Raw genomic sequence first — 12,915 nt, forward strand, 5'->3', positions numbered from 1 at the left:
AAAAAAATGACGAAAAAAAACAGACGAAGGTGGGAGGTGGGACGAAAAAAAATCTGGAACGGAGACTACCAACTGCTCCATTAGGAGTAAAGATAGGGGGAGCGTCGATCCTAGTGTGTGTATTTTGCAGTCCAAAGCATATCTATAGAATGCACACATCTAGGGGGGCCTATCTATATTTTATAGATATTGGGTTTGCTTATGCTCATTATATATCTCTTTGTGCAAATCCAGTATTGTCATCAATCCACCAAAAAGGGGGAGATTGTAAGGGCATATTTCTTACTAAGTGGTTTTGGTGATTGCGACAATGCATTTGCGGACTAATCGTGTGCATTGAGCATTTCAGATATCTCATGTCTAGGCACAAGACGATTCGGTGCCCCTCGGAGCCTATCAGAGACGGCGGTTCTCTACGTTTCTTTTCGGTGGGTTTGAGTCGTAGGAAAGCCATACTATTAAGAGGGGGCCCGCTTTGGAAAGGTTATGGTGGACTCAACACGTACACATCTATTCCTTTGCACCACCTTTCTTTCGCTTCGATGGAGCTCCATCTGTTTATCCATATCTCTGCGATATGAAGGCTGCCAATTGCTAAAGCCTCTGTGGCGTGCGGTAGTACTTCTCAAGTAAGCGGTAGTATCGCAGGGCCTTGCGGTAGTACTGCTCAAGGGAGCGGTAGTACCGCAAGATCCAGCGGTAGTACCGCTCCCCGTGAGCAGTAGTACCGCTGCCTCCAGCCCTGATGCTGAAGCATGCGGAAGTAGGCACGGATGTAATTTTTTACATCCGCCCTACGCGGTAGTACTGCCCCCTGTGAGCGGTAGTATCGTGCCGGATTTTTGCACCACTCCAGCCTCAGCGGAAGTAGTCACAGAAGTAATTTTTTACTTCCGTGCAATTCTAGCACCAGTAGAGCCCTGCCTTACGGTAGTACCGTAGGGGCGCACGGTAGTACCTCTCCAGCGGTTCTACCGCTTGTTGCCCTGTGCAACAGGCTCTCCTCTGGCCACTACTACGCAAGCGGTAGTACCGCACTTTGCAGCGGTAGTACCGTGGCCCTGTGTGGTAGTACCGCGCCGCACGGGCTGAGAGAGGGGGTAACGGTTGGATCTTTTCCCCACTATATAAAGGGGGTCTTCTTCCTCTAGAAGATCACCTCTTCCCTCCCCAAGCTCCATTGTTGCTCAAACCTCCATTTTCGCCCGATCTCTCTCCCTAGCCAATCAAACTTGTTGATTTTCTAGGGATTGGTTGAGAAGGCCCCGATCTACACTTCCACCAAGAAAAATTTGACTCCCCCCCCCCCCACACACTAATCCCTTGCGGATCTTGTTACTCTTGGGTGTTTGAGCACCCTAAACGGTTGAGGTCACCTCGGAGCCATATTCCATTGTGGTGAAACTTCGTGGTGTCGTTGGGAGCCTCCAATTAAGTTGTGGAGATATCCCCAACCTTGTTTGTAAAGGTTTGGTCGCCGCCTTCAAGGGCACCAATAGTGAAATCGCGACATCTCGCATTGTGTGAGGGCGTGAGGAGAATACGGTGGCCCTAGTGGCTTCTTGGGGAGCATTGTGCCTCCACACCGCTCCAACGAAGACGTACTTCCTCTAAAGGGGAAGGAACTTCGGTAACCCATCCTCGTCTCCACCGGCTCCACTCTTGGTTATCTCTTATCTTTACTTGTGCAAGCTTTTATAGTGTGGTATCCCTTACTCGCTTGTGTGCTTCTTGTTGTTGTATCATATATTAGGTTTCTCACCTAGTTGCACATCTAGACAACCTACTTTGATGCTAAGTTTAATTTGGTCAAGAAAAGCTAAAAATTGCTAGTTGCCTATTCACCACCACCACCACCACCCCCCCCCCCCTCTAGTCAACCATATCGATTCTTTCAGTTCTGATCGTCATGCCCACAACTTTCCAATGGTATATCACAATACCATTTTGACAAAGTGTGCATAAGTTCAAAATGAGCACATGGTGCAGTTCAACTACTGCCACAACGAGTTTGTGTGGTTGTAGAATAACTTATATATATGGCTAATTTTCTATACTCCTCAGAGTATATACTCCCACACTCAAATATACTCTTAAACAAACATATTGGACATGTTTATAATTATCAACATACCCTATTAATTATTCTAATATACCTAAATAGAATTTTCGTGGAAAATGGTATCGTTCAAGCCCTTAGTTTATGCAGTATGGCATTTTTACGTAAAAAGCATAGTTACTTGTAAATAAAAAAAATGTGGTCTCAAATGTAAAAAAATCATGAAAATCATTTTGGCGTGTCTAATAATGGTTAATGAAGTATAGTAAAAATGATCAATAGGTATAATAAATTCATTTATGCCGTATATGAGGAGCGGGAGTACATAATCATTTTCCTATATATCTTAAAGTTTCAAAGTCCGTCTTGCACTCTCTCTTACAACCTTCTCCTAAAAGTTGAGGCTCTAACTAACACCCATTAGAGAGCACGTCTTGATGTGCATACATAGCGGCTAGATCTTTTGACGTAACAACAACTCACACAAGTAAATTTGCATTTTGCTGGTTTTCTATTACTCAGCTTGCATATATTTTTTTGCGTGACGAGGGGGACTATTCAGTTATGTTGATGGTTTCAAAAAAAATACATATGTATACATTAACATCAAACAATCATGCACAAAGTGGACTTTAAGTTCAGGCAAACCGTCTGATGTCATCTTACTCGGTAAATATGTAAATCTAGTTTAGTATTCTTTGAAGCCATGTCATCACAACTAGACGGTCCAGTACCAAGAACAGCCACATGATGGCCAATTCAAAAAGAGAAAAGTATACTTTTCGTTCCCGAACTTTTGGTGGAGTCTAGATTTGGACCCTCAACTCTAAAACCGGACAATTTGCACCCAACTACCGTAACCGGAAATGGTTCATCCTTGGTCTCGGTTTTGACCGGTTTTGGGGCTGACTCACCCCGGTTTTGACCTGTGCTGACTCAAACTCACGTATTTTTTCATATTTGCTAACCTTTTGAAATTCATATACTCTTTTCAAATCCATGTAATTTTTAAAGTTCACGTATTTTTTTTTCAAATCCGTGTTCCCTTTCCAATCGATGAACTTTGTCTGAAACTCACGTACTTATTTCAAGTTGGCATTTTTTTCTAATTTGCGTAAAAATGTTCAAAATCAGCGTACTTTCTTCAAGTTCGCATAAGTTTTTTTCAAATTCATGAACTCTTTCCAAGAACGGACATGAAAAAGTATGTCCATTAAAAAAATCATGAATTTGAAAAAACTACATGTACTTTTAAAAAGTATGCAGATTTGAAAAAGTATGTGAACTTGGAAAAAGTAAGTGGATTTAAAAAGAGTACACCAAATTTTTTTTAGAGTTCACATATTTGAAAAAAAATTATCAGAATTTGAAATCATTGCACGGACTTGGAAAAAGTACATGAATTCCAGTTAACACGGTCAAAACCGGGGCGGTCAAAACCGTGAATGGGGATGGATCTTGTCCGATTTCAGTAGTTAATAGTGCAAATTGTCTGGTTTTGAAGTTGAGGGACCAAATTTAGACTCTGCCAAGAATTAAGAGACGAAAAGTATACTTTTCTCATTCAAAAATACCTTTGGTGATTCATATGGAGTTCTACTAGATGGTTAAGAGTTTCCAAATTGAATCACTCCTTAGTCTTATTAATAGTTATTTGGTATGTCTTTATAAGATGTATCCTAAACCTTTTCGAGCCTCCTTAATTGGCCACTTGATCCATGAATATAGAAGCAAAGGAGAAACGCTAGAAACAAAAAAGGTTCGACAAGACGCGTGGATGCTTCTAGTTCAAGATTTGAAACATACTTTACTCCATCACATGTGGTGTTGTTTTTACACAAGTGCATCTCCGTGACAAAACACTCCATGGCAAAAATAGTTTCACACAATGTTGTGTTGAACAGTTGCTATCTTACAGTTGAGCAGCGCGTAGTCGCATGCGTCACCCACCTTCTGAAAGATCCACTCGTCGTCGATGCGCATGAGCACCTTGGACATGTCCAGTTTCTTCATAACTTCACTCCCTGGGTTTGCCAGCGCAATCTGCACCACCCGATGCAGTCAGTCATCCCGGCAATTGGTTCGAGCAAAACAAAACACGCACACACGCAGATACCCGGAAATACCTCTCATCAAATTGAGTTGCACAAGGTCTGAGTTGTATATGTTTTAAATAAAAGGTCTGAGTTGTACATGTTTATATTTACTGTGTACCTGAATATTCTTCATGTGCAAGCTCTTGCTGAGATCCTCTATGAGCTTCGTTCCGCTTGTGTCAATGCCAGCGACGGCTGCATAGAAAGAAAAACCGTGGAGCGGTTCTCAGAAACGAAAAGGTTTTGTGTTTTCAGGAAGGTGCATGTTATATCTATACCTATATCTTTTTTATTTTCTTTTTTTAATATTTTAACTAATAAAACAAGGTGCATTTCTCCTATTTCTTTATCCGTTCACCATCTAAAAATATTTTTCTATTTGAGATGCAAAAGAAAGAACATAGTATTATTTAAAACTCGTGAGTGCTAGAACAACTCACCACCCATGTCCAGGACGACACACTGTAGGCTCTGCTCACCCGTGGCCTTGATCCGCTCTTCCTCCTCGTTGATCCACCGCGAGATCCTAAACACAACCAGATGTCACTATTGCCATAGTAGAGTTCCATAGTAGATCCTATCATCCGATGATAGTTACACTCACGTTCTTATAGTACTGTCATATAGTAGTATATAATTCCCTCAAAAATCATGTGGTAGTATATGTATATTACTTTATCATTTTATAAATATGTTTAGGTACTATATTTAAGATTTTCCAAAGCAGAGTTATATAATATTTTTGCATGTGATCCATAAATTTTACTCTCTCCATCCCAAAATAAACTTTGTGCTAACTTTAATATAAAGTTAATACAAGCTGAGTCACTTATTTTAAAACGAAGGGAGTAGTATATTTTAAAAATAATTTTATATTTATACATGTATATAAACAATATACTATTTTCTGTAACTAAATATAAGAAATTTTTGCAGTTCAATTAGTACTAAGACCAAGATATTTTTATATATACTAGGCATCATATTGGATTTTACTCACCGCTCTCGCAGGTAGCTCGCGTTGGCGAAGAAGATGGGCGCGTCGACCTGCAGCACCAGCACTCCGGGCACGCTCTCCGCCATGGCGTACTGGTCCATCCTTCTGTACATGGTCGAGTTGGGCATCTTGCCGAGCGCCGTCGTCCTCGGCCGCGCCACGAACAGCAGGATCCGGACAACCGATATCCCGACCTGAAAGATACACACAATGTTTCCAGGTCAACACGAGTCCATGCTTCTGACTCCTTCTGACTCGAGTCCGATCCCGATGTTGTCCATACCGCGATGGAGAGTCCGATCCCGATGTTGTCCAAGACGACTCCGAGGTAGGCGCCGAGGCAGGCGCAGAAGTCGAGCTTGTCCACCTTCCACAGGCGAACGGCGGCGGGGAAGTCAAAGACGCCCAGCATCGCCGAGATGATGATGGCCGACAGCACCACCAGCGGGGTGTAGTGGAACAGCGGCGTCAGGAAGAGGAGCGTCACGGCCACCGCCACCGCCATCACCGCGTTGGACATGGCGGTCTTGCAGCCGGCGTTGACGTTCACGGCGGAGCGCGAGAAGGGGCCGGTGGTGAGGTAGCACGAGGTGCAGGACCCCACGATGTTCGCCAGCCCGAAGGCTACCATCTCCTTGTTGTTGTCCACGTGGTAGTTCTTGGACATGGCGAAGCTCCTCCCCACGGCGATCCCTTCCTATATTTATATGAACATGCGCACACAAATGTCACAGACCAGTTGTGATGAGATCAAGTAGCAAGAACTGAAGTCAGGACACAGGAGGAGGCTTACGGCGAGGCCGATGAGGCCGGTGATGATGCCGGTCTTGAGAGCGACCATCATGTGCGGCGGCGACAAGATCAAGCTCTTGGCGGACGACGGGTTTATGCCCTTCTTGAGGTTACCAATCTGGATGTGCAATAAAATTACAGAATTGGTACCTTATAGTATTTCGGAACGGAAGGAGTAAATTAACAATGTGCGTTTGCTGCGTGAGTTTACCACTTGGATGCCATGGTTTTGGCCATGGATGAGGTACACGAGGACGCTTCCAACGATGAGTGACGCCAACGGTGCCGCAGCCGACACCCAGAAGAGCCTGGGTCGCCTCTTGCTCTGTTGTCGAAACAAATATCAACAACCTAGTTTCCTACTGTTCTCAAGAGGCGATTATAACTGTATTAAAAGAGAGGAGAACTAAGAAAGGAGCTTACGAAGAAGCGAGTCATGAGCAGAAAAATGAGACAGCAACACCCGAGAACCAAGCTCTCCCATCGCCACTGCAATCGCACACATATGAGATATGGCACGCGACACAAACAACCTTGTCAGACCAAATACAAGTAGAAGTACACTATTTAAGGAGGACAGTGTGGCTGACTGACGTGGTGGGTCTGCGAGAAGACCGCCCGCATTACGGCGATGACGTCCGTGGCCCTGGTGAAGTGCTGGAGGCCAAGGAGGCCCTTGAGCTGCTGCAGGCACACCACCGTGGCGGCGCCGCCCATGAACCCGACGATGGCGGCCTGGGACAAAAAGTCCACCACGAAGCCCAACCTGAGGATGCCCAGGCCGGCCTGGAACACGCCGGCGAAGAAGGTGGCCGTGAAGGCCAGGTGCATGTACAGCTCCGGGTTCTCCGCCGGCGGCGCCTCCTTCCCCAGCAACGCAGGGAACAGCAGCGACCCCACCGCCGTCGTCCCCACCGCCAGGTCCCTGGAGCTTCCCATCACCGCGTATACCAGCGCCGGCACGAAGCTAGAGTCTGTACAACGTACGTGGGGTTAATTCGGCAATAATGTCGCACCGCACGCGCGTGCACGCATACCGGCGGCCTGGGTACATCATGTATGTATACTTACATAGTCCCATGATGGGCGGGAGATCGGCGAGCTTGGCGTAGCTGATGCCCTGGGGGACGGCGAGGCTGGCCACGGTGACACCGGCGATGAGGTCGGACCGGAGCGCGCGGAGGGTGTAGCACGGCAGCCACTCCAGGCACGGGAACAGGTAGCGGAGCGCGACCATGGCGCGCCGGCCGTGCCCGTCCTCACGCGCCACCGCTCGGAACGGGTCCTCGGGGAAGAAGGTCTCCTTCAGGTGGGCGCGGAGGATGTGGAGGAACGGCCGTGCCGGGGGCACGGGCACGCGCGGCGCCGCCGCCGCCACCGGCGTCTCGGGCACGTCGACGATCGGCATCCCTACCATGATTGACGGCTAGCGAAGCTGGAGGAATTGTCCACGAGCATGCATAAGCGAGTCGTCACAACTCACGACATCTGGGTCGATGGAAAAAATTTCGAGGACTGATGGATATAAATAGCGCGCGTGTGTCTCCGGGACATACGAGTCCGTGTGGTGCGGGTTGGAAGCTGGTTGATCGGCAAACTCTGCATTGCTGATTCGTTCGCTTGTAAAGATTCCTCAAGAAAAAAAAAATGATTCCTTAAAAAAAATGGATCTTACCAAATCTCACGCATGTACTACTATCGTTGAATATTTATGGTGTGCTTATCTGGAGTGGTGTAATTGCGATCCGATCATCTCTGGAAGAGACCGATTGACCTAGTTACTACGAGTCAGAAATAGTAGGAGTATATTTGTTTGGATAAGAATATTCATTTGTGGAAATCTATTTTCATCGAAACAAGAACTAAATTAATTGGGAACCATATACATCTCTACTTCTAATGGAGAAGTTGGTAGCCTGGTACGGTCTTTTTTTGTCCGGTTTTATTTTGTATCATCTCTCACCATCCCTTCCGCTGGTTTTTCTCCCTTCCGTTAAAAAACCAAATCCCATTAAGGGGATCTTGTTTCGTGCTTGCCTTGGCAGGTGCTGATTCAATACAATTACATAAATAATAGGTAATTAAGAATTCAGAAATCGCATCATATATGTGAGATCGCCTTCCTAAAAGATAGACACATGATATTTCTTATTAATCTCTACTCCTACTGGAGGAGTTGGTAGCCTGGTACGGTCTTTTTTCGTCCGGTTTTATTTCGTCCCATGTCTCACCACCCCTTCCGCTGGTTTTTCTCCCTCCCGTTAAAAAACCAAATCCCATTAAGGGGATCTTGTTCCATGCTTGCCTTGGCAGGTGCTGATTCAATTCAATTACATAAATCTCTACTTCTAATGGAGGAGTTGGTAGCCTGGTACGGTCTTTTTTTTGTCCGGTTTTATTTCGTCTCATCTCTCACCATCCCTTCCGCTGGTTTTTCTCCCTCCCATTAAAAAACCAAATCCCATTAAGGGGATCTTGTTTCGTGCTTGCCTCAATACAATTACATAAATAACAGGTAATTAAGAATTCAGAAATCGCATCATATATGTGAGATCGCCTTCCTAAAAGATAGACATAAGATATTTCTTATTAATCTCTACTCCTACTGGAGGATTTGGTAGCCTGGTACGGTCTTTTTCCATCCGGTTTTATTTCGTCCCATGTCTCACCACCCCTTCCGCTGGTTTTTCTCCCTCCCGTTAAAAAACCAAATCCCATTAAGGGGATCTTGTTTCATGCTTGCCTTGACAGGTCTGATTCAATTCAATTACATAAATAACAGGTAATTAAGAATTCAGAAATCGCATCATATATGTGAGATCACATTCCTAAAAGATAGACATAAGATATTTCTTAATAACCTTCGAAAAACAAATCAGATATTCCCACACAACAAATACTACTCCGGCACGCTATGCCATTTATTATTATCTCTACTATTAATTGGCAATCACAAGTTTCCTAATACAACAAAAATAACATATATATTTTTTCTTATGGGCGTATGATCGACGGGCTCTCAGCGACATAACCGAGCACTGCTTGCCAACATGGACAACGACCACGATGAGCTCGTGACATGCGCGATCTAGTGTTCCCCATGATGGATGACGACTATGCTCTACAGGATGTACACACGCCGACGGTTGTCGAAATGTTCACGGGTGAGGACAACATGACACAACATTGATCAGGTGGTGCATGCTATTGTAGAAAAGAGGTGTGTTCCAAGCATAAGAAGGAAAAAGAACTAAAGCCACCAAGTGGTCTACGGTGTTGGAGAAATAATATTCTAGAAAACAATTAGGAATGAGAACTAAAGTTGGCAAGAAATGAGAAAGAAGAAGATGAGGCGTTGATGACAAACACACTAATATTGACGTGCTGCTTGTTGGCGAAGAGGCTAGAATTAGAAGATGCAGGTAAGGACAAGAAAGAGAAGAACGGCAATTATCCCTTGTAGCAATGAATGGTACGTGGGCTGGAGGTAGAGCATATTGATGACTAGGAATATGTTCACATTTCCACTCGCGTCCGACATCAGTGTGCATTTCTATAGTTACTTGTTGTTTTGTGTCAATAGTATGTGTTAGGTTAACCCACTCTATTATATTATAAACATGAAAAATCTCACCCCTGTAGTAATGCACGACGAGGATGAGGTGGACGTCATCTGGTTTTAAAGGAAGTGGCTCCAGCAAGAAATGTCCCGCTACAACGAGAAACCGAGCGGGGAGGAGAGGTTCCAACAGAAAGGGGGAAGATGCATCGTGGGATGGGATTTTTGTGTTGGACCCGAATGTTGAAGATAACATGATGAATAGCCCGTAGCAACACACGGGCATTCTAATAGTATGCATAAGAAGTCACTCGAAAGCAACCAGACAACTATGTCGGTCGAGCAAAAATAAAAGCACCCTGGACGCCGGTCGGCGTAGTGTTGGAGATACAAGGTGGTTCCCCGGTGTGTCGTCGTCTTTGCTGAGTTCGACAGGTCAATTCCTTTCGATATGTTATATGCAATGCTGCTCAGGGTTCTTTCATAGGTTGGGCCACCCAGGGCCCCAACGGGGGGGGGGGGGGGGCAAATGTTAAACATGGTACTATCCACTATCAAGTTCAAAAGATTATTGCATATATGTATGTAATAAAATGTTAATTTTGGAGGAGCATACTTGCATCACATCAAAGTAAGAACCGATCCAAAAACAATAGTGAAAAATGAGTCCCCTATGCTCGCGATTAGGGTTTCAAGACACACACACACAGAGAGAGAGAGAGAGAGAGAGAGAGCTAAGCACTCAGGATGCATGTCGGCATAGTGTTGGAAATACAAGGTGGTTCCCCGACGTGTCATCGCCGTTGCCGAGTTCAACAGATCAATTTCTTCCAATATGTTATGTGCAGTTGTATGCAATGCTGTTGAGGGCTGGTCCATAGGCCGGGCCACCCCAGGCCCAAAAGAGGGGCAAATATTAAAATGGTACTAACCACTGTCAAGTTCAAAAGATATTGCATATATATATATATATATATATATATATATATATATATAATAAAATGTTGATTTTGGAGGAGCAGACCTACATCACATCAAAGTAAGAACCAGCCTAGAAAACAATAGTGACAAACGAGTCCCCTTGCTCGCGGCTAGGGTTTCATGTCCTCTCCAGCGGTTCGACCGCCACTGAATCTTTGTCCACGGTTTCTCCACGGGGCTAGGCTTCTGCATCAAGCGCCTACCGTTCGACTCCCCCTCGTCCCCTGCTTTGGTGTCACCCCCTGCTGATGCCCAGTTAGCGACAAGGGGCGGCGTGAGGATTACCGCTAAATAGAGGCGGAGCCAGGCTAGCACTTGGTCTCGGGCCTATCCTAGTGCTACAGTGATCTACAATGTGAAACAGTGCAAAAAAATGCTATAGTACATGAAGGCTTTCTGTGCCACGACCTGGGCCTGGACCTCCTCGCCTGGGGTGTAGCTCTGCCACTATCTCTAAAACCGATCTTGGTGAATATTTGACCAACTGGATTTGAACGATGAGGTGTTTGACGACCTTTGGATTTATGATGATGATGACCCTACAATCAAGAAGTGTGAGATGGCTTGCTCTAGCTAGGGTTCATACAGGAAAAAAAACTTTAGTCATGTGGCCTTTTACCGTGACATGCATGCTGCATCGAATTCGACGCAAGAGATCTGCTTCCGCCCTGTTGTCTCTAATTTATTTGTTTTTCAGGTAGCGTGCTTTGACAGTTGGGAGTGTATGATGAAGCAGGGATCCTGGCTGTTTGTTAGGGCACGCATAACGCTACACTGACGCAAATTAAAATTTTCTACTGCGCAACCAAGATTACACTGCTGGAGATGTTGGAGATAGATCACGGGACCGGGTTTTACAACATGATGGCTGCATGAATGAAAGCTCATGCCCGTGTTGCTAATATTAGCAATTATAACTTGGCAATCCAAGGTAATGTGAATCTTGTGCTACGCCAAATCTGTTGTCAGGCAGAGGCCTTCTCGACATCCAATTGCTTAGGCCAACACTAGGTCAAATATGCATTTATACACAAATGTCGAAGCTCATAAGATAGATGTCGTCGGCATCTCTACATATCGCTGCTTAGGCTACTACCTCTCCATTCCGTAAAAAAGCTGCAACAGAAATCGCCTTTACAAAACCCACTTGAGGCGCCACCCATCTTCTTTGCACCGGAGTCCCTACGAGATTTGAGGGATCATGAGTTTTCTTGATAATTTTAGTTTCTTCAATAAAGCTCTTGATAAAATAATGTGTTGCAGACAGGCTTTGGAAAACATCCTAATTCCTTCCTCCTCACTGACCAAATAGCCCACAAGCTAACCACCATGAGTGTAAACTCCACATGTGATAACAATTCATACATAGAGAATATCCATTTTTGCATCTGGTTCGATGTTCCTGCTCATGTGTTCAACCATCTCATCGTTTGGAAGAGCCCAAACGCATCTAGACATCAAGCAAGATAAGAGTGAGTGTCTCCAAGAATCTTCCATTCCACACATCTTACACGCACTGCTTGTGGCCATATGTTGGTGTTGTGGCACATCAGTCATAGGGATAGACTAGTGAGCCAAATGCCATAAAAAAACCTTGAGCTTTGACGAACTTGGATTTTCTAGAGACAAGTCCAACCATTTTCTCGTTCACAACAGTTGATAATCCTACATTCTCATCTAACCATTCTCATGGCGAGCCTTTGTTGCAACAAGCATTCCATATGTTGAATACACAGAAAGGAAACCTTTTTTTCAAATTGCCATACCCAAAAGTTCAGAACCCAGGAAGTACACAACAAAATAGAAAGGAATTTGTCAGCATCCATAGGCAGCATAACCTGGTGAATTGCTGTCTCACTCCATGATGCACTCATCTCGCCAATTATTTCATATACTAGCCCAGGGGATCCAGTACTAAGGCCATCAATGGCTGCATCATGGTGTCCTGAGGGGGCCAATTTTGTACCCAAATTCCAGTAGTGCGTCCATCACCAATTCCGCGCATTAAGCTCATTTTCAAAACCTCCCTTCCATTAAGAATAGCACGCCAAATTTGAGAAGGATGTGATCCAAGCTCGACCTCCAAGATATATGGCTCCGAAAAATAAAATGCCTTCACAATTCTTACATTCAAGGATGTTGGTTCCTGCAAGATTCTAGAGACAAGCCACGTCCCAATAACTCCATGTTTGCGGATCTCCTCCTATAGCCCTAGAGAGCTTCCTATTTCACATGTAGGTCTTCGGATAGCGACACTCTCATGCGCAGCCCCATCCTCTCTATGGGCTGGCCCATTCCATTTTTTCTCCCAATACATTTTCTTTTATTTTTTTCTTCTGATTTTCCCTTTGCCCTTTATGCGTTTTCTTTCTTCACATATGTGATTATTATTTTTCAAAATGAACCTTTTTTGAACTCATGACACTTTTAC

At 44.8% G+C, this 12,915-nt stretch overlaps 1 protein-coding gene across 1 annotated transcript; it reads right to left on the bottom strand.

Annotated features, from left to right (window-relative positions):
• Positions 1-3,870: 3,870 nt before the first annotated feature.
• On the bottom strand, positions 3,871-7,424 carry LOC123134471 (sulfate transporter 3.1-like). The gene is made up of 10 exons (XM_044553725.1): positions 7,016-7,424; positions 6,539-6,918; positions 6,368-6,433; positions 6,156-6,269; positions 5,946-6,062; positions 5,436-5,849; positions 5,156-5,346; positions 4,596-4,681; positions 4,274-4,350; positions 3,871-4,102 (listed from the first exon to the last, which is right to left on the bottom strand). The coding sequence occupies exons 1-10, from the start codon at positions 7,359-7,361 to the stop codon at positions 3,941-3,943; spliced, it is 1,953 nt and encodes a 650-aa protein (XP_044409660.1). The 5' UTR covers positions 7,362-7,424; the 3' UTR covers positions 3,871-3,940.
• Between the last annotated feature and the right edge of the window lie 5,491 nt (positions 7,425-12,915).

This window comes from Triticum aestivum, chromosome 6B (assembly GCF_018294505.1).
Source record: "Triticum aestivum cultivar Chinese Spring chromosome 6B, IWGSC CS RefSeq v2.1, whole genome shotgun sequence".
NCBI classification, from domain to species: Eukaryota; Viridiplantae; Streptophyta; class Magnoliopsida; order Poales; family Poaceae; genus Triticum; species Triticum aestivum.

Bases quoted from the DNA above. Each gene is read 5' to 3' on its own strand.
- LOC123134471 (XM_044553725.1), bottom strand. From the start codon at position 7,361: ATGGTAGGGATGCCGATCGTCGACGTGCCCGAGACGCCGGTGGCGGCG. The intron at 6,434-6,538 runs GTCAGTCAGCCA...GTGCGATTGCAG, and splicing joins TCTTCTCGCAGACCCACCAC to TGGCGATGGGAGAGCTTGGT. The intron at 5,347-5,435 runs GTATGGACAACA...TGTATCTTTCAG, and splicing joins GGATCGGACTCTCCATCGCG to GTCGGGATATCGGTTGTCCG.